The 27,701-nt window shown below is 36.5% G+C and overlaps 1 protein-coding gene across 4 annotated transcripts in view; it reads right to left on the reverse strand.

Moving 5' to 3' along the window:
* MYO5A (myosin VA) overlaps window positions 1-27,701 on the reverse strand; it is a 182,592-nt gene that overhangs the window by 64,615 nt on the left and 90,276 nt on the right. For all 4 annotated transcript variants that reach the window (XM_037021015.2, XM_037021011.2, XM_073211863.1 and 1 more), the window contains exons 6-16: window positions 25,464-25,607; window positions 21,058-21,139; window positions 20,322-20,429; window positions 18,374-18,480; window positions 12,988-13,253; window positions 12,287-12,368; window positions 9,771-9,911; window positions 8,129-8,254; window positions 7,132-7,215; window positions 2,114-2,275; window positions 809-906 (exon numbers count right to left, since the gene is read on the reverse strand). In XM_037021015.2, the coding sequence (XP_036876910.1) occupies window positions 809-906; window positions 2,114-2,275; window positions 7,132-7,215; window positions 8,129-8,254; window positions 9,771-9,911; window positions 12,287-12,368; window positions 12,988-13,253; window positions 18,374-18,480; window positions 20,322-20,429; window positions 21,058-21,139; window positions 25,464-25,607 (1,400 nt within the window). The remainder of the gene's footprint in view (window positions 1-808; window positions 907-2,113; window positions 2,276-7,131; window positions 7,216-8,128; window positions 8,255-9,770; window positions 9,912-12,286; window positions 12,369-12,987; window positions 13,254-18,373; window positions 18,481-20,321; window positions 20,430-21,057; window positions 21,140-25,463; window positions 25,608-27,701) is intronic.

The following is a 27,701-nucleotide window of genomic DNA, read 5'->3' on the forward strand; positions in this document are numbered from 1 at the left end:
TAAGACAATAATCAGGTGTAAAGATATACAAAAATGTCTGGCAAAAGGTGTTTAACATAGCACTGCTGGAATAGCCTGTATGGCATCCACAATTTATCAAGCTAAAAGCAGATATAAACCAGCAATTACATGAGCCCCTCCCTTTTACCAGTGTGTCTCTCTCTCTCACACTCCTGTGTCCACAGGAGCCAGAAAGGAACAGATGTTGGTTGGTCAGGAAGCACCTATGCCCCTTAAAACTAGTTAACTCTCTGAGAATAATGAATGTTTTTTCATTTACTTTTATATTATTTTGTATTTCCTGAAAATTGATTTTACAATGTGCATGCATTCCTTTTAAAATTAGACAATTATTTCCATTTTGAAAAAACAGCTTCCCCTCTTACATGGTATTTGATGTAGGAAGAGATTTTTGGTAAAATAGGCATTCTCTGATGGCTTCAACATTAAAAAGTTAGCAGGAACAAACTGCAAGCCTTTGCCAAAGCAACCCTATCCCACCTAGCCCTAGTTTTAACTAAGGCCCAAACGATCTAATGCCCAAATGATCTACATGAATTGAAGTAAGTTCAAACAGAAAGGAGAACTAGGGATGCTTGGTTGACCTCAACTTTTAAACTCTTCAGAAGGCCAACTACTAATTTGTTTTCACATTCTCAAAAGGGAACAAAAACTGAAAAAATTCTATTAACTAGTAATTTTCCTCTATAGGACATAAAGACTTACCCAGATATTCTTTTCCTTCTGTTGGCTTGTGAACCTTATGAGATGTGGACACTTTTTAATTCAGTAGTTGAGAAATACTTACGTGAACGGGAACTTGAAGTCATTAGGCTTAATACAGCGCACATAATGGGGGGTGGTGGCATTGAGGGTCTCCATCAGCAAGTGAAGGGAATTTCGGAACTGCATGAAAAAGAGCAGAAAGGGGCATCAAGGTTTGGTCAAAGTCAAAGATGATGAAAAACAATAAAAAATTTTCTTCCAATGACACTAGTGAGATGACTTTGCCACCTACAAAGTTGACACATGCTCGAAAGAGGAGCTGCTACTAAACAAGAATGCCAGGGCTTTAGGTTAAATTTTGCTTAAGCTCTACCATTTACATGCTAACTCGGGAAAATACACATTTGTTCTCTCCCTCTATTCCCTGTCCCGCCTCCCTTTGTCATAGATTTTATTTTCTCACAGCAGTTTTAGGTTCACAGCAAAATTGGGCAGAAGATACAGGGATTTCCCACACATGCTCTGTCCTGCCCAGGCACGGCTTCCCCCATTATTAACATCCTGCATCAGGGTGGTGCATTTGCTACAAGTGACAAGCTTATTCTGACACATCATTATGACCCGAAGTCCATCCTTTCCACAGAATACACTCTTCCCACCTTCCTTTTAATACAGGTTTCTGTAGTTTTCTTTGTGAATTCAGGATTTTGACTAAAAACATAACCTTGCTTTTAGAATATTAAGGCCATTTAATCATGTACAGTGGGAATTTTTCTGTCAGATACTAAAAAAAGTAGCAGTGACATAAAAGAGTATAGGAAATGGGAGAGAGAATAGGAGAGTACAGCCAGGGTGGGGTTACCATTAGGAACACGGGGGCAGGACTGGAGGCTGTGGACCTGTGCCCTCCTTCCTATCTGCATGGACACAGGGTCCCATGTCCAGGGAAACAAGCGGACTAGCCTCCCATCCACAGTCCCTGGCCTTGTTCAGACACTAAGAATGTGTGTAATGTTTCCCAGTCCCCACAGAGCCAGAGATATCAAAGAAAGGAGAGGGCACTGTTCCTTCCTGAGGGAGTGAGCGCTCTGTACAGTCCAGAGAGAAATCAACCAGAGCACAAAACAAAGGCAGCAGTGGTCTGGAAGGGAGCATGTGCACTGGGGGAATTACGAAGTACTGAAAATTATTTTGGGAAAGGCTTAAGTAGAGTCATGGGTCTAAAGCTGGGTGGAGAGGAGCAGGAGTGGACAGTGTTACACATTCTCACAGGGAGCCCTCCAGCCTCTCCTCACCGTCACCCACCTGGGAGGCTGACCAAGGCAGACCTGAGGCTTCAGCAGATCCTGAGGGGAGGGAATGCCGCAGAGGTGGCTCCCTAACTCACCTGGTGCCCCACTGTTTTCTTGTGCTCTTTGGCCATCTGTCCTGGTCTGCCTTTGGTGGGCTTTGCAGGAGTACGGGTGAGGGGTGTGCGCCCTGAAGAGGTGGCTGTGGTTGGACTGATGGCCTTCTCATCATCTTGAAATAATTCTGGTAGCATCTTAAACTGAGTCAGAACAGTAAATGGAAATTACACTCTAAATTCAATCTCAAATGTGAACCTTCACAGAAACATTATAAATATTTGGAATCCATAGTGATTCCCTTCCTTCAATAGCCTCTTTCAGAGCCCCATTCAAGAAATAATATCTCTGTTAGGAGCCAAAAATATGAGATGAAGCTGGCACAAATGCCATGAAAACATAGGTAGAAAACTGCAATAATTCTACAACCATGTTTGGGGGAAACAAAATCAAAGCTACTACCAAGCCTTGGAATCCTGATCCGTAGGAACTGGCCACTCTAAACATATTCTGGTTTTGAATTGTAGTTATTTTATGAGCAAAATATTAGTTGAAGGTCCTATCTTATTACCTCAAAATGATTTATCATCATACTTCATTTCTCTACCTACTAATTTAAATGGTGAGCACCAGCTAAGAAAATATCATTGAAAATCTTAGCAGGAAGGGGGTCATGAACTGGTTCTAAAATATTACCAGATTTAAAAATAATCATGAATTAATAATTTTCAGAAAATAATTTGGATTATAGGAAAAAAAGATGTTTAAAATTCCACCTTTATTCCATAACTTTTTATATTTGTTTTCATGGGATTTATAACTTGATTTCACAATACCTGGAGTCAATATTACATTCTACCAGGTTAGCAGTATGAAAGTCTATTAAAAGATCTGGTAATTAATAACTGGTTTGATGGTATTAGTCAATATGGTTGGGAGAAATTTTATGTAATAAAAGAGACTTCAAATTAACCTAAGGAAACAGCTTGATATATGTACATATCTTTTCAATAGTGCCACATTCCACATAAACAAAATAAATTCTTCTTATAAGTCAAATTATAATTGCAACTACCAGTTATTTGTTTAGTAATCTCAGAATATCTCCAGAAGAAATAATTTTCTTAAGGGAGTTCTTTCATTAATAACCAAAATCAGATAATTTCATTTGCTCTTAATGTGTATCAATCATCAGAATAATTCAGGAAGTAATTTATGATATATATAACAAATTGTTAAATATAACATCAGTAATAGTTGCTTGCTATACAAATGAATGAATTCCTTGATTTACAGGGTAAATAATATATTCTAGTTTGGTTGGCTATAAGGAGGAATAAAATGTTTTACCATTATCTTATATTACAATATTAAAGCTGTGTTCTAAAGGGGAAAAATGAATTCCTAATAGATTTGATTTAGAAAACTCAGCATGAGGTTTAAGATCCTAGGCTATTCAATGACTAGCCATGTACTTTAGATTCTTATCTATGCTATTCTACCATTCCCAAATAAATTGCTAGCTCTGTATTAGCACTGACTACCCACACTTTTTCTCTCTTCTGTGTGAAATGGTTAATAGAGCTGGGCTGTAATATCATATTTACCACTAGGTGAATTTAACTTAGTATCTACAATATCTATGAGAAAACTGCTTAGAATTCAGAGTTCAGAATACATACACATATGCATACATGTGTATGTATGGCTTCTTTATTATAAAAATTCTCTACACTGAATTTTTTTTAAAGTACATTTTACATTGTCACATTAGAAATAGCTGTATAATTTCTTCTTTATGCAGTGTCCTGCTTCCTCCTGGGACAGTTTTCTCACACTTCTTTCCTGGTTCCTCCTCAGAACAGCCTCTAGAAGTTGGAATGTCTAAAGACTGGTACTCTCCACTATTTAGTATTTACTTGTGCTCCCTAACCAATTTTATCCAGTCCCATTGCTCTAAGTGTCATCTGCTTCTAAAGACTACCATATTTATATTCTCTACTCTGATGCATCCGTGACCTGGTGACTTTCATTTCCAACTTCCTATATGTTGTGTCCACCTGACCGCCATTTCAGGTAAAACACCTCCAGGACAGAACTTTTCATTCTTTCTCAAGTCTTCATCTCAATCAATAACACCATCATCCATTCAGTGTCTCAGGCCAAACACACAGAAGTCAGCCTTACTTTCTCCTCTTCTCTCATTCTCCATACTCAATCCATCAGCAAGAACTGTTAACTCTATTCATACATTATATACCATCTCCACTGCCTCAAACTTAGTATCTCGGTCCACCCTCTCTCACCTTAATCACTACTGCCTCATCTCTTCCCACCCCAAATACATCTCCACACAGCAGCACAGCAGTCCCATATGAAAATCTTCCAGACTTTGTACTGCAATGGGAATGAAATCCACTCCTTACCAAGCTTACCTCTACAAAGTGGCCCCTGTCTGCCCATTCTACACATCTTATTCACCCACCATGCTCCAGCCACACTGGCCTTCTTCCTTAGACACACAATCAGCTTATACACTCCTTACCTGCTCTTCCATCTGCTTTGATGCAGCTGTCTCCCATTTTTCAGGCTAGAGCCTACCTGTTGCTTCCTCAGAGAGGCTTCCCTGACCACACTAACTAATGTGGTCAACCCAAGCTTAGTCATCCTCTAGCTTGGTACCATTTTTCTTTCTTTATAGCACTGCACTTTGTGATATGGTATTACCTGAATATTTGATTGTTTATTACCTAACTCCCCACAAAGACCTTTGCCTATCTCATTTACCTTATTTACCTTGCTAAATTTCAAATTAAAAATATATATTTTATTGAAGAATTTATCCATTCTCCACTGGCTGAGGATGCTAACTTTATTTAGAGATAGACAGATATATAAGTAGGTAGATATGCTTGGGCATTCCATCTTATTTCTTTATTTGTCTGTTCCTTAGACATGTCTCTGACTTGTTTAGACTGAACTTACATGTCTAGGAAATAGTGTTAAAGGAAACACAAGGATCCAAGTAACAGCTTCAAGAAGATGTGGGAAATCATCTCAGTATCAGCAACAATACTATTCACTAAGATCTTTTTTTGTATGAAGCACTATTCTAAAGGGCTTAGTACAACCTATTGAATTCTCACAACAACCCCTGAAAGGAGATATTATCATGGTTCTATTTTATAGATGAGAGATCTGAAACATAAACTCAGTAGATAAATTGTGCTTTCCCTCATTAATTAGCAACATGGAAAGAAGGGGTCATAACTCTTTCGAGTGTTGATAGAGGGGCAATTTAGCAGTATTTAGCTGAGCTACAATTCATGTATGTGCTTCCTGATAATAGAAGAGAACTTTCTTTAAGGTGGAAAACATAAACTAAGACATCTTCTGCTAAGTTTATTATCCTTTAATTCCTTTTCAAGTTGTAAATTTGGTGAGAGGTTGAAAAATTATATTATAAAAAAAGACAAAACCCATAGATGCACAAACACAACTCCATACTGTATTATCACAAAATAATTCTACTTAAAACACATAACACAAATATTCAACTTCTAGAATTAATATTTCCAAGTGAAAAAGCGTGTTACATTTGTTTCCTATCAGGTGCATAGAAATTAAAATACAGAGTTCATACCCTCAGGTTGGGTTTCTGCTGACTGGCAGCAGGAGAGGCCTTTAAGTTATATAAATCACAAACCATCCCCATTCTAAGAGTGCATTTAGAGTGGTGATCACTCCAGTGATTCCTCAGAATGCATAGCTACCCTCTGATAATTAAGTATCCACTAGATAATCATGAAAGTTAAATCAGAATAAAGACACAATTGATTATGGGTATCTGGGGAATGAGAACCTGAGAATATTTTATTTAACCTAAATTAGTTAGGCAGAACAGTTTTTCATCACTATTCATAAATCAAAATGATTTATAATCTTAAACTGAATAATACTCAGGGATTAGCACTGTGAGAGAATTTTCCCTTATACATCAGTTCTATAAGCTATAAGGCATGAATGCCCAGCACCTATGAGGATAAACAAAAACTGAGTTTTTCTACTTAGACTCGTTATCTTCTGAAGATTAAAACTAGAATTTGGTCTTCACATGACCTTTTTATTATCAAAATAATTAAAAGTTTTTATTCTAAAAACAGAGTAAAAATGTTCATATGATATTACACTGAAGTTAAAAGGATTGTCTTAGAATAAACCAAAAAAACAAAAAATGCTGGTCAGTAAACTAGAAAAATTCACATAAATATTTTTAGTTGTTTACTGAATATTGGGATATTCATTTTGCTAAACTAAGTAACTGACTTCCTGGTTTGCTTCCAATAGGATGAAAGTGAGCTGTGCTCACTTTCCCATCTTTTCCTGATGAGTATCAAAGGGTGAAGGTAGAGATCAAACTAATAATCAATCTAATGTAGCCTTCATAGTTCTCTGAAATCTGGAATGTTTTTTTCCCTCTAGAATGCAATGTTTCTAGTATCTATGCCTTAGAAAAATAATTTTAAAGTGGTTTGGGTCAGTCCTGAAAATACAGTCAGTGATCCAGAGACCAACCTCCATCTGGATGGACTGCATGAGGCCATGTTGTCTAGGCAGTCCTTCAAAAAACTTGTTTTCTCTCATAAAGGTAAAAGAGAATCTATAATTGCTATGGAGACAATAATTTCACATAAAACTGAAAGACAAAATTACATAGTAGTTAGGAGCATAGACTCTGAATCAGTAAGCCTGGGTTTTATTTTGGCTTTAAAACATTAGCTATGAAGTCTCTGTGCCTCTGTTATCTCATCTGTAAAATGGTGGTAATGACACTATCACCTCATTAGAAGGGTTAGATGAGTTAACATTTATAAGGCATTTAAAACAGGGCTGACACACAGTGGTATGTACTTGATAAACTAAAAACTAACAGTAAAGCTGACTTTGTTAGAAAAATCATTATTATTTTTAAAGAGCTAATGCTTAAGTAATCAACATTTCACTGCATATATCCTGATTGGATACATTTTATTGGATATATCAACCTATACATGGTTACCTTGCTTGATTTAAGAACTTTAATTTGCTCTTCAAAAACAGTATCTTTATTCTTTTCCAGAAAGCCTTCACACTGGTATTCCACCTAAAAACACATGGGAAAATCTCCTTAGTTAATAAACTTTTGAATAGACATTATCAACAACAAAATATTTATTAGACCCAGACTATATAACTGGCTCTCAGCAAAGTGCTGTCATTAGTTTTATTTAAAGAAATTGCACCACTCTTGGTAAGAAGTATGTGAATTCTAGAGTAAAACTCTCTATGCATGTTGTACATGCACATATTATGCAAATATTGTTTTTCCTAGGGAACAGTGGATTGGTGATTGTTTATTATCTGAAAGATTCCCCCCGGCTCATAAGAAATTGATTCTCTTCTCCCATGTTGGCCAGAGAGTTCCTCCAAGGCCAACCCAATGTGTCTCCTTCAACCCTAGTTCACCACCTAGCACCACCTTGAAATACAAATCAGTTTCACAGCTCCTGATGTTTCATGTAGACTATAGAACTTGCAAAGCAGCAAGTCTGCATCAATCAATCACAGAGGGTGACACAAGTCACAATCTCTAATCTGAAACCCTCAGAATTTTTCAGCAGAGTCTGGGGCAACAGGCTGTAATCATACATATTAACAATTCTACATTGAAACATGTAAAAATCCAGCTTAACTAGGATAAAGACTATAAATAACCTAATGTTAGTTCAGGTCAGAGAACAAGTCAAGGGCCACTAAATGAATTAAGAAGACTTGGTTTTCAGAGTTTCTTGGATTTCAGAATTATAGGTAGAGGATTGCAGACTCATATTTATTCTGTAAATATAATTCCATTCAGGTTAAAGGAAGAGAAAACCAACAGGCCAACACCGAAGAATATTTTTTTCTAAAAGGCCCTAAAGAGTACAAGTTTCAGCAAACAAAAAATGTTATCTCTGGGCTACTGATTTTTTTTCCTCCTTGAACATAGGTGTTCAAAGAGAAAAAAGCTTCCTTACTTTGTCAGCAAAATGTTGAATGATGAAAGCTTTGTTTGATAGACGGGGCTTTTCAAAGAGTGCACATTTATTCAAATGTGTGTTGTACAATTTTTGGGCCCACGTGTCATCTGTACCTTTAGGCATCTACATTCAGGGGAAAAAAAGAAAGAAAAGGTGTAAGCTGTTATAACACTCTTTTGATGCATCTACCAAGAGATAATTTTTGGCTTTTCTTGACAACTTTTACATTCAATTTAAGAACTCATTCTTTCCATATTTCTCTCTTAGAAGCTAAAAACCAATTACTAATTAAGAGCAATGGCTGAGACCTTCCCATGGGCGACTCAGCCCAATCTTTGGGTAACTCAATCTGTTTATACCAGAAGTCATCAAATGAATATGTGATTTGCTTTTAAAACAACAAAAGCCTCACAAATGAAGATGAAATACCATGATTATCATGAATTTTTTTACATTGTTAAATAAAGGTAATGTGCACATAGTGAAATATTTACATAATTTATAAAGTTATAGAATGGAGAGTAGTCTCTTCTCACCATCCTGCCAACAACTTCTTTATCTTTCTGTCTTTAAAGGCATATATGCAAATAGGATCATTCTATAAACTCCTTGCCTTTTCTTCCTCTTATTAAGAAAATTCTTGTATTTTTGGCCATTAGTTTGTTACTTGGTTTTTTATTATTATGAAAATTGCCAAAATGACTTCTTTTACATATATACCTTGGGTACTTTTAAAATATATTTATAGGGTGAACTCCCAGTAGTTTCACTGCTATGTCAAAAGGTATGTGTGTTTACAATTTTGGTAAATATTGTCAAATTTCCTCTAAATATGTTGTACTAACTCTTCTCATGCCCTTCATCAAGAGTATACACAACAAATATTAATTTGGTATTATCAAATGAAAGGTATTATCAAATTTAAACACGCCTATCTAGCAGGTAAAAAGGAGTATCCCATTTTTTGTTTTGATTTGCATTTTATTTTATTTCAAGTGAGGATGAGCACCTTTTCCCTACTACATGTACTCTTAATGCTGTAAGAGACCTGGATGCTTAAAGAATCAACCTACCTAAGTAGAAACTATAAAAACTAAAGAGAAATTAAGAGAAAGGGTGGGTTATTTGTCAAAGATCACTCAGCAGTGAAACCTGGTCATCCAGTACCTTCCCAAAATGTGACATCTTCAAATATTAAAGCTAAAACTCCCTTCCTACCATATATATTAATAATAAACAACTAGTCAATTTTTAAATTATAGATATTTAGTACTATTATTCAAAATTTATTTTGCACAATTTCTTGCATTTCTTTAAATATACCACTGAACAAAAGATGCCAAATATAAGCCTACTAATAACAAAAGTAGTTAAAATTGATAGTAGTTGTATCTAATGTCAATTTTTCACATAACTTAGAAACAGTTGAAAACAGAAGGGAACTTCTCTTAGTTTCAATGTACTCAGAACCCCTTGGGTCTAGTGACCCTAGTGGCCTTCAGAATGCAAGCGAGGGCAAACCCACTTCTCACCACAGTGGCCCCTCACGGTCTACAAATGATTCTGCTTAAACCCACTCACCTTCTGGCCTTGATATATCTATTCTGATAGACTAAGTACATCAGAAAATCACACTTACCTTACAATCCTCATCCAGCAAATCTAGAATGCCCAGTTTAGATTCTATAAGATTAATGCAAGGCTGATTATCATAAAAATCTATGAGTGTCCATGGAATTTGTTCCTTCATATATTCCTCTTGTTCTAATTTGAAGACATGCTGGAATGAAAAAAAGAAAAAACTGGCATTACTGTATCGTTATCATAAATAATGTTAGTTAAGAAACTATATTTATATAAAACACTCTAAGAGGACATCAATATAATTTGAAATTACCCATAGCTTCCAGCAAAAACAATTTCATGGGGAAAAAACATGATTTACACACAGTGAACAATATAAGAAAGCAAATAAAAACCAGACAGCAAAACCTCAGCTGTATAGGATTCTTGGTCAACAAGTAAATCTAGTAATGTGAGTGTTTTAAGTAGCTGATAAATATACAATCTTTATTATGAAATGTATATACCCCAAACTGCAATATATACTTTTTAGTTTCTTAAATTATAACACCGTGCTACTAAAAACATGGGCACAGAAATGTCTTAGCTGGCCTTCAACAAGTATGCAGGACAGATGCTGTCTAGACTATTGAACTACGCTGGGCAAAGCTGACAGCATAACAAAGTAATTCTCTTAGGGGGCTGTGCTGTTGAAGTGCATGTACTTCAGAATAAATTGGTCTGTGTCTGCTTTGATTATGCTCCACAGTCAGGGTATCTACAGCTCACTTTTCTGGATTCTACATCCAATTCTGCATTCAGCTGCAAGAACTACCAATTCATTGTTCTGCTAGGTGCTTCAGCCATTGTTCCCACCACTGCTTCTAATCTCCATTCATTCATTTAAGCAAGAATATGTACTGACTACTATGTGCTGGTCACTGCATGCCATTAACAAAACAGACAGACGTGGCTTCTGCCCTCATGGAGTTTGGAGACTAGTGGGAGAAACAGATAGAAATCTAATGATCACAAGAAATATAATTACAGACTGTATAATGTTACAGAGGAAAATAATATAAGCTATGAAAGCAAGAGTCCTCATCTTGCTGGGCAAGGAAGGCTACTCTGAGGAAGGACCGTGTGACCTGAGCTTTGCAGCGGAATAGTAAAGTTAGTCCAGGTGAGAAGGGCAATCCAGCCACTGCTGCAGCCCCTGCTGCAGGTGCCTGGCCAAGGCAGATGGCCACCACTTTTGTCTCTACAGATGCTAATGCCCTCTACCCATTCTTTCTGGGGTTTTGGCTTTCCTTCTGTCTCCCTTGGTTCTCTCACAGATCTTACCACTTTCCTGGGAAGATTAGCCCTCTGTGGTTATGAGCAGACAACACATATTTTCTAGTGCCCAAAACCACATTAAACTTAAGTGCCACTGAGATTTCTAATATGTGTTCACCAATACACCTGGAACTTTCCCACTTTATTCTCTGCTTACAATAATGCCATTCTTGGCTCATTTGCAGGTGTTTACAATCTAACCAGCTACAATAAGCTTTAGTTTAAAAAAAAGTCATACTTATTTATGTCACGTTAACTAGGAGGCCAACGTTTTCTGTTCTTTTGATTACCAAGGGGGCAAATAGGGTAGCATGTGTCAGCAGAATGCCCTGACTGATGGTACCAATATGGTCCAAACCCATGAGCCCTGTCTTTTTTAAATTCATTATTTAAATGCAGTATCCACATTGACAACAGAAACACTGCTTCACATTTTAAACAGAACTTGTTTCTCACACACATCGCTATGTCTACTTTGGAAAAGTCCAAGAGGCCTCAAACATTTTGGATGTTCAATTATCAAAAAGATAAAGTGGGCATGAAGTGGGGAAGAGATCCTCAGTCAATGCAGGAATGCCTCTAAGCACTGCACATACCAATCACCAGGCTTCTCTTGCCCACTGCCCCACCCACGGCCCCTGCTGAGGAGTGCCCACAACAGAGACTCTCTGTTCCTAGTCACAACTAGTCAATGGCCAGAGATGTCTGATGAAACAATAAACTGGGTTAATCAGATTCTCTTTCTCAGGTATAAGAATTGGGAAACAGGCAATTAACAATGGAAGCTAAAGCTGAAAGTCAAGATGAATGGGAGCTAAGCAAGTGGAGAGGATGGGGGGAACATTTCAACCACTGCTGGGTTCACATCAAGTGTGATGTGAATGAGGAAGCAAAAACCTTGAGAAAATACACGTACAACAGAAGGAAAGAATATGCCCTCTGATAGTACAAGGGAGTGGAGCAGTTGTGAAGAGAGAATCTAAGAGGCAGTAATGGTGTGTGTGTGTGTATGTGTGTGTGTGTGTGTGTGTGTGTGAATATGTGAGTGTGTGAGTGAGAGAGAAAGAAACGTTTTAGAGACAGAAAGAGGGAAAGAGAGAAGCAAAAGTAGGAAATACACCTGCAGAGACACGAGGCCCTGGAGAAATAGACAATCCAGATGGTAATTGTAATTACACCTTCATTTTAGGAACAGACTAGGAATTCAAGAGAACAATTAATAGCAGAATATTATTCAAGGAAGAAAATTCTTACCATATTGAACTGTTGCTGTAGTTTTTCATTTGCATAATTTATGCAAAACTGTTCGAAACTATTTATCTCAAATGTTTCAAATCTGTTAAACCAAAAATAATATGGGAAGAGGAGAAAAGGGAACAAACATATATTTTTTAAATACTCAAAATATGCACATACAAAATGGGAAATTCCCCAACATTGTGAAAGTTTCTTTCCACATCAGTGAAGATAAGAGTTTATAAATCAGTAAAATATAATATATACCGAGCAGATAGGCACTGCCCAGTGGCAGAGATTTTTTTACAGACTCCAGCATGAAGAGCTATTCAACAGTATGAGTTTTTGAGGGCTAATTCATTGTCAAGTAGGGAACAATCAGAATTATGATAAAACAAATGCTCTTGTCAATTTACAGATTCACAGTGACTACGTACATATAGAAGGGAACTGGAAATAGAGATCTCATAGGTTCTTCTGAAAAACTGGACCAGGTAATGAAAAATTAAGCATCAAAAAGCGCAAATGTACAGGACACTTTTCAACAATTAAAGAGGGTACCCAGAAAAGGCAGACTAACAAATGAAAGTAGATTTTTAAAAATTCTCTTCTAAGTTTCTTTTCTCCTTACCAGTAGAGGACAGAATCAAATTCCCACTTAGAGCTGCTACTCTAGAAAGAAATATGCTCCGGCAGACCACTAAACCAAATATACTCACCCGTAAATGTCCAGCACGCCAATGAAAGAGTGCTGCTTGACAGCAGAATGGAGAGCCTGATTGACATGGTCTACAATCCAGTTAAAGAGCTTGGCATAGATGTGTTTGGCCAATGCATCGCGGGCATTTGTGGCCTGCAGCTTGGAAATGGGCTTGATATATGTCTCCGTGGCAGTAGCCAGCTTCCGATGGCAGAGCCAGTGACACATCTCATCATAGTCCACGCCCATAAGGTCACAGAAAATGCTGAGAGGTTCATGTTTGGGCTGCCAAAAGAGGATAGGTTATTTCCTATAATATTATGTGATCAGATCAATCACATAAGAATTTACTGAAAAATATTAACAAAGAGGTTTAGAGATAAAACCCAGCAATTTCTTTATTATAACAAACATCAAGATCACCTGAAGCTGATCAGTGATGATAATCACAGTCAAACCAGTATCTTGGCAGTATTCTGCAGTCTCTTCTAGGACTCATTTCAAAACTTACCTCTTCAGTTGTCTCTTACAGTATTTGTATGTCTTTTCTGGCATGTTCAGTCAGTCAGAAGATCAGAAAATCAATTAGCTTGTCAACAAATATTTACTGCGTGCCTATTATATGCCAGCAAACAAAAACAGACACTGTCCCTATCCTCCTCAAACTCACAGTCCAGGGGGAAATGGATATTAAGTAAATAATTGTTCCCTAAAACACAAAATTACCACAAAGGAGGGCACCATACGAAGATTCCATATGAGAGGAGAGTGCCCTGTTCAGGGAGGCAGGAGACGGTTGACTTCAGAAACCAATCTGAAGGATGAGGCGTTAACTCAGTGAAAAGGGAGGGGACTGAGGGCACAGCTGGTGGAAAGTCCTGTGGCAGGAGGGAAACCATCAATATGAGGAACTGAAGCAGAGTGAGGGAGAAAATGCATGAGATGAAACCAGAGGGAGAGGCAAAGGCTATACCATGGCCGGTCTTTATCCCGAGAGCAATGGAGGCCACTGAATGGTTTTAAACAGATAGTTATTTGTGTGACTTCTTAGATTAGAATCTCTTTAATGACTTACTTATCCTGGTAGTCCCCCTACAATGTCTTCCATAGGCCTTGTATTAGTAGGTGTTCAATAAATACTCATTTAATTTAATCCATGTTAGTGCATTATATTTTTCAACATCCTCACTTATGTTTCAACCGAATCTGATAACATTCCTGGGGGACAGGCAGGGTATTGTTATCTCTAACTGACAAACAAGGAAGTAAGATCCAAGAGAAGAGCTTGTGAAAAACCACATGGCCAGTTTATGTCGGAGTTGTCATTAGAACCTGGATCTCCTGACACCCTCGTCCCCTAACCCTTCCCACTGAAGCAGTCTCTTCTTTCTTTCACCTCCCCTCTTCCCAAGCAATCACTTCAGAAGGAAATCAGTACCATTACCAACAGTATGTCCAACTCCCTTAAAAAAGCAGCTATTTAATTCATATATACATGAATGATTTGACATCAGTTAGAAGTGGATCATTACTCTCTAAACATATTCTATTTGAATGGCATTACCATACTGTTTTATTAGCTCGAAGGTGTTAATTGTTTTGTTCAAATTTTCTATAACTTTAACTGATTTTTAGACTTCTCCACCTATCAGTAAGTGAGAGAAGTCAATAATCTCCCCCTATGATAAATTCATCTGTTTCTTCTTGTGGTTTCTGTTGATTTTTGCTTTATATATTTTGAGGCTACATCATTAAGTATATACAAGTTTAGGACTATTACATCTTCCTGGTGAATACATTACGCAGTGACTCTCTCTCTACTACTTCTTCTGGCCTCCAAGTCTATTTTGTCTGGCTGGCACCAGTGTAGCTCTGCCAGTTTTTTCCCAGCTATTACAGTGTGTCTTTTCTAAACCTTCTACTGTCAAACTTTCTGTGCCTTTATGTTTTAGGAATGCTTGTTTCAAAAAGTATATACCTCAATTCTTAAAACAATCTGACAATCCATTCTAACTGAATCATTAGTCTATTTGTAATTATTTATTTCTATTTTACTTTGTGGTTTTATTTGTCCCACTTTTTCTAAAATGTTCTCTCCCTTTCTTGCTATTACATGCCTATTTGTTCAGTCCATTTTCCTCTCTACTTGTTTGAAAGGCTTACTTTCTGTTTCTATTTTTATAAAAGGAGCAATAATTGCATCAGTTATTGCAATTCAGTAATACTAATTTCAAACACCCCATCTCTATCTGTGGCCTTTGTTATTCAGCACTATAGTTCTACCTTTTTGGGGGAAAGGAGAAGCTGATGATTCATTTATTTTTTTCAACTATTTATTTTGAAATAATTTTAGACTAACAGAAAAGGTACAACAATAATACAAAAAATTCCCTTCATCTAGATTATCTAAATATTAACATTTTGACATATTTGCTTGTATCATTCTCTCATTCTTTTACACATATTCATGTACTTTATTTTATCAGAACTTTTTGACAGTAGGTTGCAAACATGATGCCCTTTTAGTTCTAAATATTTCAGTGTGCACTTCCAAAAAACCAATGGCACCATTTTACATAACTATGTTATAATGAAGAAAACCAGAAAATTTGCAATGACAAAACCCTATTATCAGACCTGCAATCTAACTCAGTTTCTGCTAATGTCCTCTGTGGGGCAAAAAAGACATTTCTATGGTCCAGGACCCAATCTAGGTTCATACATTGAATTTAGCTATCATGTTTTATTAGTCTCCTTTAATCTGAACAGTTCTTTACTCTTACTTTGTCTTTTTGTGACCTTAATATTTTTGATGAGTATGTCCCTCAATTTGAGTCTCCATGATGCTGCCTCTTGATTAGATTTGGGTCATGCCTTTTTGGCAGGAATGCCAGAGAAGTGATGTTGCACACTCCCCAGTGCACCATACGAGAAGTTAGGGGCTGCTGACTGGTTCCCATTACTGATGAGGTCACTTGGTTAAGGGAATGCCTGCCAGGTTTTTCCACTGTAAAGATAACTCTCTTCCCTTAGCAACTACTAAGTATTTTGTAGAAAGTCCTATCTTTTCCAGCCCAATACACTATTTGTTACTGTTATTGTTTTAATTAATCGAATTTTATCTATGTTTGTCTGTACTTTACTAGTTTATTGATTCATCATTTCTTCTCCTATTTTAGATCTTCTATCTGGGATTGCTTTCCTTCTGCCTAAACTATGTCCTTTCACATTTCCTTTAGTGAGACCTACTAGTGACAAATTCTCCCAAGTTTCTATTTGTCTGAAAACATTTCTATTTCCCCTCATTCTAGAAAGATATTTTTACTAGATACACAATTCTAAGTTAATAGTTATTTAGTAGTCCACCATTTTCTGGCCCCTATTGCTGCAATTGGGAAGTGAGCTACTGGCTTATGCTATTTCTTCAAGAGGAATATATTTATCTTTCTGCCTGTTTTAAGATTTTTCTCTCTGTCTTTGGTTTTATTATGGTGTGTGTAAGGGTTTTCCTTTTATTTATTCTAATTAGGACTTTTGGACATTCCAAATGGTTTTGTTTCATTGTTATATGTTCAGAAATTTGTTACTCATTACCTCTTCAAACATTATGTCTTCCTCATTCATTTTTTTCTCTCCTTTAGGGATTCTCAATAGATTACACTCAGATTTTATTACTCTGTCCTTCACCTCTCTTTACTATTCTAAGTGCTCTTTCCCTGGGTCCTATCCTGCATGTTGGGTGATTTCTTTATATCTCTTCTAGCTCATTAGTTCTCTTCTCAGTTGTGTCAAATCTGTTGTTAAACTCTTAGTAGGTTTGACACTTGCTGTTTGACTCTTTGTTTGACCCTTGTTTCACCTAGCCCCTTCTATTTTGTTTCATTGTGGGATTTGTGATATTTGACTATGAGCCAGTGTTTCTTATAACATTTTTCATGAGACTCTTTAAGGTCCAGGTTGAAGGTGGATCCTCCAAAGTAGATTTGCATTTGCTTCTGTCAAATACCTAGGACACTACTAATCCAGGGCCAATTTAAGCTAATTTTCTGTATGTAGCTTTCTGGGACCTCCTGGGAACTATGAAATAACCAAGCTGGGAGTATCTGTGAGGGTCAATTCATTATTATAAATTTCTGGAGAACTATTTATTTTTTCCTCCTCTACTTAACATCAAGGCTTGAGCTAGATTAACTTTTCTTTGTAGGCTTGGAATGGGTGGTGGGCAAGTTTATTACTAGTTCCTCATTTATGGTGTCAGATTTAGGCAGGGATTCCTCTATTTGTTCCCCTGTTTATATAAGCCCAAGGCTTCTGCATCCATTTGGCTGTGAAAACCAAAGCTCACAGTCACTGGGTTCAGCAAATGCCCTCAAGTTAAGTCCCAGCTGTAGGGATCTGCTTCTTTCTCGGAGATCCTATTTTCACTTAGTTTTTGGCCTCTGAGTAGTGCTTATGTATTCATTGAAAATATTTTTAAGACACAATTTATCCAGCATGAAGGCCAATCAGAACACCTAGTCCAAAACTGCTGGAATAGAAAGTATCTTGTTCTACAATGAGGAAATAGTAAAGTTGGGACTGAACCCAGGCAGAGACACTGAAACATATATTTCAAAACTAAAGTCTAATTTACCCAAATCTAGGTCACACATATTAATCTACATGTAGATATACTAATATCAACTTAGGTGTCTGAAGAGTGAAAAATAAATCTCAATATTATTTCCTACTACAATCCTTGAGGAAGCAGGATGGAAAAAGAATTAATTATATTAAAACTTCCTCCATTTTAATGAGTTAATAAATACCTAATAGATATATATGTATGTGTGTGTGTTATCTTTGATGGTGGTGATCAGCATATACTGCTAATCACAAATGCCCTGTGAAGACAGTCAGGGACTGTCACGTTTTATTACAGTTCAAACAAATGAGTCTACATATAGAATTGGGTTCTGATACTCAACATGCAGTTACCACTACGTATGGAAGAGCATGCAAATCTAGGGAAGACACCCCATTCTCCTTGCTATCTAGCCCTTTCCAGGAATAAACATTAGTTCCTTCCATGACTTTTAATCCATAATATATTTCCACGGCTGAAGACACAAATAAACGAACAATTCTTGATACTTGTACCATGGGAAAAATGAATGCTTCTCTCTAGACTTACCAATCCAAGTTTCACATCTAATATTTCTCACCTCTGTTTAGAAAGGTCAGACATATAGCCAAGTCTGTCCTTTATTTTTAGTTCAAAATTCTACTTAGGATAATGTATCACCCTAATAATTATTTATCTGGTAATGTTAATAGAGAGACTTCAAATATACTGCTTCCATAAAGAATCAGCAAAACTAAAATACAAATCAACTGCTACCACATTAACCTTGCTCTGAACTTACAGGTATCGTGCAGCTGTCTGAATCTCGAGATGTAAACCCAACATTGCCTAAGTGAAGAATGCCAGCAAGTATTCGGAAAATTCCCATTTGATAAGATTCACTGATCCCTGAAACAACGGAGTAAATAAACAAGTGATTAATTTCAGAACAGGAACCAAAACAATTATACAAATTTTAAGCCAGTTTTTAGCTTTTCAATATTGCCAGATGTTGTACACATTAGAGCCTGTCATAGTTAACAGCACTTTCATCTTTCTTGACATTAAGCATAATGTGGTTTAGCATCATGGGTGAGAGCTTGGGCTATGGTGTGAGGCAGGCTTGAGGCCTGGCTCTGTTCCCAGCCTGCCATCTCACGTGGGCAGGGTACCTTCACCCTTCTGTTTCCATTTCCCCATTAGTGATATGGGAATAATAGCGACTATCTCAGAGGGTGTTTGTGAACATTAAATGAGAAAATGCACGTAGTACACTAAACACACTAAGTGCTATGGTTAAGTGCTACACAAACTCACTTGTAATACACTATGGTAAGTGCTAAAAAATTGTCACCATTGTCACAGACTGTATTTAAGTTTTTTATTGACATTATAACATTTTCTATATATCTCTACTCCAGATGCAAGTTGCAGCTAATTCAGATTATTTAATTACTTCTTCTAACTACAGATCAACTGTAAGTCAGAGACCCCAAGATTGGAATTGTTCCAGCTGGTGTTGTACTATAGCCTGATGAGTGTCCAACTGGCTATTTCTGGGATTTAAAAGATACCGGTCTAAATATAAATAAATTAATCCTTAGAACTGTAGTGTACAACTTTTAGAGGTGAATTATTCATTTAAAAGCCTCAGAATATTAATAACTCTAAAATCATCATATATTGGTATTTTGAGGAGTATCACGAAGTGAGTAATTTATAATTAAAAGCACTGCTAATTAGAGATGGTCCAGGACTACTGTGAAACTTGAAAAATTTAGACCCCATCTCAGACCAACTGAAACAATTTGCATTTTAACAGGATCTGTTGGTAATTCATACGCATATTAAAGTTTGAAAAATACTACTTTACTTCTAGAACTAACTCTGTTTGTAAATAGAAAATTGCAAAATTATAAAAGGCAGGATGAGAAAGCTAGATTATTCTTAGCTTTTTATCAGATCTGGCTTCATGTTTCAATAGGGTAAAAATTTCCAAACTATTAGATATAATCATATGCAAGTAAAAATAGTAAAATTATTTCCAAATAGGGAATTGAAAGTTGACCTCATAATGAATGTTTCTGCCCTCTTCTGAATTGTGGCTTTTATAATTTTGCAATTTTCTATTATACACTACAGTTGTACACTACAGTTCTAAGGATTAATTTATTTACATTTACACCGGTATCTTTTAAATCCCAGAAATAAGATGGTGACATCCCGAGTCATTTCAAAAACATTGGAATTAATTACATGTAACATAATGTTTGTCACTAAGCCAGCTCAGCCACATTTCCCACGCAACAAAAGACCCCAAAAACAAAAAACAAAAGCAAAAAATCCCATAGGTTGTGAAATTAAATAGGAAACCATTTTTTTCAACTCTAGGTTTCAGAGTTTGTAAAAATTTAAGCAAGGAATTAGTGCCACCGCCCATGAGGCCCTAAATTTGTTCTTTATTGAGGATAATTTGTTGCTATAAAATTTACCTGTTTTAAATATGCAATTCAGTGATTTTTAGTAAATTAACAAAGTTGTGCAACCATTACCACAATCTAATTTTAAAACAGTTTGCATCACCCTAAAAAGAAACCTCGTGCCCATTTGTTGGCCAAAGGTATTTTTATGAGGCATGTTCTCTCAACAACACTCACCGCTTAATACAAAGCTACACCAATATTCCAAACAAAGGTTGCTTGAGTCAAAAAGCTGTTCCTCATAAGAATTCAAAAATAAAATTACATTACCTAGCAAAGTGCAGGCCTGCCTGGTATGTGCCATCTCCTTGGCATCATCGACTCCTTCAATCACAGGACTGCCACCTTGCTTTGTGTAATGGAAGTTATTTGCATTTCCTGCAATTAAGGAAAATAAAAGATTTGCAGTCTATGAAAAAACCTTGATTTCTACCCATATGTCAACTCTGAACTACAGGCAGTGATAGCACAGCTAAGTGTATAGAGTCTGGAGTTCAACTGCCTGTGTTTTCAATTATGTTTTAAAACAAAGATCAAAATTAAATAGTGGAGTGAAATGCTTGTAGTTAATTTATCTTGACTGCTTAAATGAACAGATCTTTCCTAAAGGTTTTATTCCAATCCACATCCTAGGATAATTTCTTCAAATACTTTACTTTGCTTGTCAGAAACCTCATAGGCTCCATCACATAAACTCCTTTAAATTTTCTTTCTTTTAATCAAGACAAATTTCATATACAAAAGTAAAGAAGCTAGTATAACAAGCTCCTGTATACTCACTGCTCAGCTAAAACAAGTTATCAACTCAAGGCCAGTCTCTTTCCATACAACTACTCACTCCTTCCCTATCCATGGTTTATCTTGGATAAACCAGTTGCAGACCTCTTATCATGTCACCCATAAATATTTCAGCATGAGATAATCTCCTTTATAACAAGTAAGTTTATGAACTTAGAAATTAACCAAAAAAAATACCAGCATAAAAAACTTAATGATATATTCATACCTAATCGCAGCATTTTAAATTCAGGTAACTTGGCTGAGGCACAAAGCTGATAGAAGATATGATAGTTTCTCTCCTCTTCTGCCTTTGAAATAAGAAGAGTTTCAATTACAGCATTTTAATTGAAAACTCAGGAAATTCAATCATAAAATAAAATATTAATATTTAATAATCTCAGTAAAATAATTGTCCTTTCCCAAATATCCTAATACATATATATTTTTTAAGATTTCAGTCTTTGTACATGACTTTAATGAAAAACATAGTGTTGTGTACAAATATACAAATCTCAAATTATAACATTAAAATACAGAAAGCACTAAAGTGGCTTTGCAAGTTTTCTTCATTGAGACTTTCTGCCACATTTAGACATTTATAATTATTAAGACATAATGAGCAAGTAAAGATTATCTAACCTTATGATTAGTAAATTCCTCTGCAAATGAATGAAGGTATACATACAGTCGTCAAAAGGGGAGACAGTTGCTGCTGCTTACACTGTACTAGTGTGAGTAAGGGACACAATAAGAGCTATAAGAAACTGTAGTTAAATGTTATAAGTACAAGCAATGTAACTTCCTCAGACTTCTGCCAATGATTGTTATATCCTTGATATGTAAAGATCCTTAAATGTAAAACAGTTCACTATGATCGCATCTATCTTTGTTCCACAATGACAATTTGTTAATGTGTTAATCTAATGTATAGTTGTGAACTGGAATCGTCTACAAAGAAATAATAAGAAATCCTGAAAACAGACTATCAAATTTTGTTTAAAAGTTAAAAGGTCTATCGAAAACCAAAATGTGAGCAAGAACCATTAGCTTCATGCCAATTTTTATTTCTCAGATAAAGTCTCTCACAAATAATAGTCTTGTCTTACAAAGCAAAACAAAAACAAAAAATTCCTAAAATTAATCCCTCAAATCCATATTAGCTGAACTTGGAGTAACAAAGCTGTAGCCAGTCTTGTCATCTGCACATTAATCTGATAAGTCAAACTGCAACGAAAAAAAAACAAAAGACAACTGCATCTGCTCGTGGGCAGAATGGACAGCTACTTTCAGCACTTAAATAAAGACAACTGTTACACAGTATTTTTTCTAAGAAAGACATATATCCCAAAAACCCAACAGAATATGTGACTCATGAAATTTGATAAAAGCTAGAAGGCAGCCAAGAGGTGATGGCATTTAAGGATAGTAAAAGTCTGCAGTCTCAATGTGCATTGATGGGCTTTGTGCCAACGTTTTTAAAATATGCTTTTCATCACCAATAGATGAAAGAAATACAAGAATATTACATCATATCCCAGTATAGAGCTAATTTGTATAAAGGAATCACTAAAGAGTTACTTATTGTTTTAAATGAAGTCCTGCCTAGGCATTGAGATGTAATTTCAATGTTGATAGTGCCTAATTGCAATTCCCAAGATAAACAAAAAAAGCTTATGTATCAAGATTAATTCTCTTTGGCCGCAATGGATACCATTTTCTCTGGGCACAGTCCTTGGCTTGCTTTCTTTTCAGTACCAGGTCAGCAGTGTTCCTGGTGGAAGTCTCTGTTGGTGTAGTTTCTCTTTGTGTTACAAAGCTTGCCGGTTTGACATCCGGTTTCCTTGAGCACTTGGTCTGGCTTCCCGAAGATGATGATGAAGAGAACACACAGTTGTCTGAGGAATAAGATGATCATCTATGTCGGGATTGGGGGTGTTTTTTATTTTGCTTTTCTTTTTTCATTTGTGTTTTCCTCCATTTCTGCCAGTCCCAGCATCTTCAGGACTTCTGTGTGGATTTCTTACCCATGTCCATAAAACCTCCTTGCCAGAAACTGCAGGGGAAACGACCTTCTGGGGGCGGCTTTGGCAGCCCTAGCTGGAAGGTGCTGGAGAACCAGGGTGGCTCCTAATACATATTTATGACTGTTAAATTTTATGGTTTATTAGCTATGTGCATATTGTGAGTGTGTACCTGTTGGTCACATTTGACATAACGTATCTAATAAAACGCCCTCTGACCTAGTGAACAGCTTGCTGTATGCCACTGTCATAAGACAGTACTGTCTTTGGAGGAAGCTAAAAACATGTTTTTAGAATTCAGGTATTTCTGGTTTTTCAAAAGTTCAGATCACACTACTGAACTTTTACAAAAGACCTACATTAGTACCTGCTTTTGCTAACTGAAAGAAATCCAAAGAGGATTTTTACTTTTACAAAAAAAGGCAAAAAGCAAAAATAGCATTAAGCATTTTTTGCAGCAGGCTGTTACAGAGTCAGTGGGCACCCTGAGCATTAACAGTGGCCCTGCCAAGCTCTTTCCCCAAGAACTACACTCAGCATCTCAGAATCAAGCTGCCATAGCTTTGAACTGTATCTATGAGCATATGTGCTTTATCTTGATTTATTTTGTGCATCTGTTAGAAAGATGTGTCTTAAGGTATCAGAAAAGCCTAACAGAGGTTTTTTTGGGTCTGGGAATGCCAAAAAAATTTCCCATATAAATTAATGGTAATAGTTTCTCCACTTTTCGCTGTTTCAGTTTATGAAGGATTTCATAGGAGCATTCTACTTTCGGGTAGTGAGAGAAACCTGTACTGAATATTTTCTCATTGTACCTCTTAGACTCATGTCTTCCTAATACTTTGAATGAAAAAGAATATTGCATCTTTGCCGTATTTTACACTGGACCATCTACTGTGATTATTTGTAAGAAATCTACAAATGCACTACATTGTCTATATCATTTTAGTTTACATATGTACATTAATATCAACAAAGTATTTTATAGAATAGAAAATAATGTATAATTCTAAAATCATTTCTTAGTATTTTCTGACAGCCTTTTCCACATATATATTTTAAAAATATAGATGTAATAATACTGTTCATACAAAACTGAATCCTTATGTACTATCATCATATCCTTGAATTCTGCAGCACATTCAGTTGACTTAAGAATAGTACAAGTAAGGTTTGATGCCCAAAAGGGGTTGATGTCTGATAAAGAAAATCTATTACAGGGACAGAAGACATTGAACACATTAACAATGTACCAGTGATCACAGCATGATTAGGCCAGAGATCATGTGGCTCAGCACACAGACCACTAGAAAAGCAGGTGGGTGTGTAGAAACACATTGGTCATCTTTGGACATAAAGGACAATATCAAGAATACTGAGATTGACTCATTGTGACATCCTCCGAACTATATAGCCCTGGGGATTGGTAACAGATAGAATTGCCTCAAAGTCTCTGGACAAGACAATAAGGATTAGGCCTTAACATTTTGTTTAAACATTACTAGCCTCTGGTCACCATACTCTTTTACCTTTAATTATTTCTCTATCAATCAAATTTGTACTATTTTGACTCAATCTTCTCAGATCCACATATATTTCCCCCATTCATTCTTCTGGCTACTAAATATTTTTTTAAAAAGCTATACAAGTACACATGTGTGGGTAGTAACATTGCTCTGTGTGTGCCTAAATATTAGAACAATGGAGGTGAGTGACAACTGCTTTACTATACAAGTCACTTATTGCACCTTAGGTGGCATCAGATAAAGACCTCCAAAAGTCAAAGCCAGGATAGCTGCAAGCTGCCCAAACTCATGACTCTCAGTATGTCCCAGACACTTGGAAAGCCACAACAAACTTGTGCAGTAGAAACCACAGATGCTGCTACATGGCAGTGCCTTGGGTATTTAAACATCAGCGTAGTGGGCATCCAGTTAAGGGGCTACTGAAACCCCAATCTCACAGCATGCAGTGGGTCACCAGGGGCCCTATACTGGGAGTTGTCCAATGACAAGTCCATAGTCCCTTAGTATACCTGTAAATATATACATGACTGCCTGCCAGGGCTGTAAATGTATAGTATTTCCCACTTACAGATAAAAAAGGACCAAGAGTGCATATGTGAATGCAAATCCTGCATAGATGCACAGACTTGAGTGTCTTCCTGATGACAATTCACAACTGGATTGTGAAGATTTTTTAACCTTCATTATTCTATCTAAACAATATCATGTTCTAAGAGAGAAGAAAGGAAAAAGGAAAAGGCTGATATTCTTTTCTTGAACTGAGTCCAAACTGTAACTCATTGAAGGCATAAACCAATGTCTTACCTATCAACTGGGAAATAGGAGACAAGGCTGAAGTAATAGCACCTCTCTTAACTAAGTATTTCCTACAAGCATCTGTAGGAAAAGTCAAAACCATTAAACTTAAGCCAATGCCCAGTCCCAAAGACTATTAGTCTAATGGGTATTCCCCTGCCTCTGACAGACACCATTTTACATGTTTCAGTCCAAGTGTGATTTGTAGTAATATTGTCATAATAAGCTTAAGAGTTCTGGAATTAAACGGCAATCTAACACATGTATGTATGTGTACATGCCCAGCTTACCTGGAACACCACTCTGGATTTCTCTAAAAGGTAAGTTCTCATATTGGCACCAATGATTCGATATCTCTTATCAAAACCAATCTCTATATACTTCCCAAAACGGCTGCTATTATCATTCCTGGTTGTCTTAGCATTTCCAATTGACTAAGAGGCAAGGGGGGAAAAAAATTGTTAGCGGTGCAATTCATGACATGTCATTTACAGAGTCTGTTCAGGGAGAGAAAGGACAAAGGAGAATACAGCCCTTTAAAACTGATTCTTTTAAGAACAGAACCAATTTTGCTCCTGTAGGTACAAGTGTATGCTTTGTCCACTGTACAGCCACACAGACAGATACTAATAGTTCATATCTGCCTTGTTATTCTCACATAAATTATTTTGAGAAACAACCAACCTGAGCCCAGTTGCCGGGAGGTGTTCACACACCATTTGTGATATTGGATCACACTCTTCCATGTCAGCAAAGAAAAAATAGATGAGACTGGGAGCTGCCAAGGCACAGCCCTCTTAGTTAAATACCAGGGTTTTGACTTCTTGAAATAAGCTGGTTAAGACATATTAATATTTTCATGGGAATGTTGCTCTGATGTTCAGGGTCTCTTCAGGCATAAGTTTCTGACATCTTATCCTGTTAAGGCTCCCTTGAGCTGCTCATTAGCAGAGTGTTAGCAATTATCCACTCAGTTCAAAACCATTTTCAGAAACCAGAGACAGCAAAATTTGGCTTTACATTTTGATAGTTGTATTTAACTTGCAAAACATCTGCTGTAGAACGCAGAGAATAAGACTTTCTGCTAAATTTATATAATCTTGAAAATTAAAATGGCATATACACTGCTTTCTTATTTAGGTAACATCTTTCCATAAGTTTTTCTTTCAAGACAAAGCAAAAAACATGGGGTAGTTAGAAAAGCAAGTGTTTACATCATGCATATATTAAATGTTTAATAAGATAATTTCATATAAGATTAATATATTTCACTTGCGCAAAGCCTGTCATTATTAGAATTAGTATACTGAAAACACAGCAGAGGGAAAGAAATGAAAGTGCTCTGTAATATTAAAAGGGCAATAAAAATATTAGTGATGAGAACAGTAGTAGCATAGCCACAAAAGTCAATACATTAGATTTTCTTATCGATCCAAGAAAATGTATTTTCACTCTCTGAAATACTGGGCATGTATTGTCCTATTTTGTCAATGAGAACTCTAGTGTATTTCAGCAAAAAGCCAACAAAAAGTCTCCATATATTCACATTATTTTCATTTTGTTTAGAAACATAGCAATAACAAATGCAGAATTTTCTTTCAATACAATATATACCCTGTCACATAGCAGCTGATGAGTTCCACATGGTGGATGAATCACAGCAGGGATAGTTACTGAGTGCTCACCAGGCACTGTCCTGAGCATGTTCCTGCCATCAACTAAACAACATGGGGAAAGGCTGGCCACAGCTTCTCTTCCCTCCCTCTTATCCCACCTTTCAAGTATCACCTCTCCCCCATCTACTCAGAGTGGGAGTCAGAGTAGCCAACCCGCCAAACAGTACTATACTGTGAAGGAAGAAGTACCAGCGCTGTTACAGATGCCTTTGTTTTTGAGCAAGAGGTATTTAAACATAGAGCAAAGAATGGCAGCAGGAGCAAATGAAACAGAAGTTTGATCTGGGCATGAGATCAGGTCCTACTACCAACTTGCCATCATTTAATCCTCTGAGGAGCATTAGTGTCCCCAAGTGTAAAATCACTAGGATAGATGAGCCCTAGGGTCTTTCTCAAGTATGATTCTAATCTTTGCATCTGATAAGGAAAGACAGTTCTATAAACAGTACTTTTGTCCATTCTCCCAACTGCTCCCTCTGCCTTTTAAGCACTGTAATTACAACAGCTTTCCTTAATGCTATTTTCATTTGAAATGGTAAAAAATTGCTAAAGGAAAGGAGTTTTGTGGTCTTGATTTTACTATTAACTTTAATGAAATGACAAGTTGGTTACTCTTCTTTACTAATTGAAAACAAAAATCTTCAACTACAGCTATTGAAGATGAAAAAGAACAATTAAGACCCAGTGTGCCCCAGCGTTCTTCCCTGTCCCCATCTTAGGATGAAAACTTCCAGGAGGAGAAATAAGAGAAAAAGAAAACGTGATAAAATAGAGTAAAAAAGAATCATTTCTCTGTACACTTGTATTTTGAAAAAGGAACCTATGCTGAGGATGAGGAGTTCATTTCTAAAG

Source organism: Manis javanica, chromosome 8 (genome assembly GCF_040802235.1).
Source record: "Manis javanica isolate MJ-LG chromosome 8, MJ_LKY, whole genome shotgun sequence".
In the NCBI taxonomy this organism is placed as follows: Eukaryota; Metazoa; Chordata; class Mammalia; order Pholidota; family Manidae; genus Manis; species Manis javanica.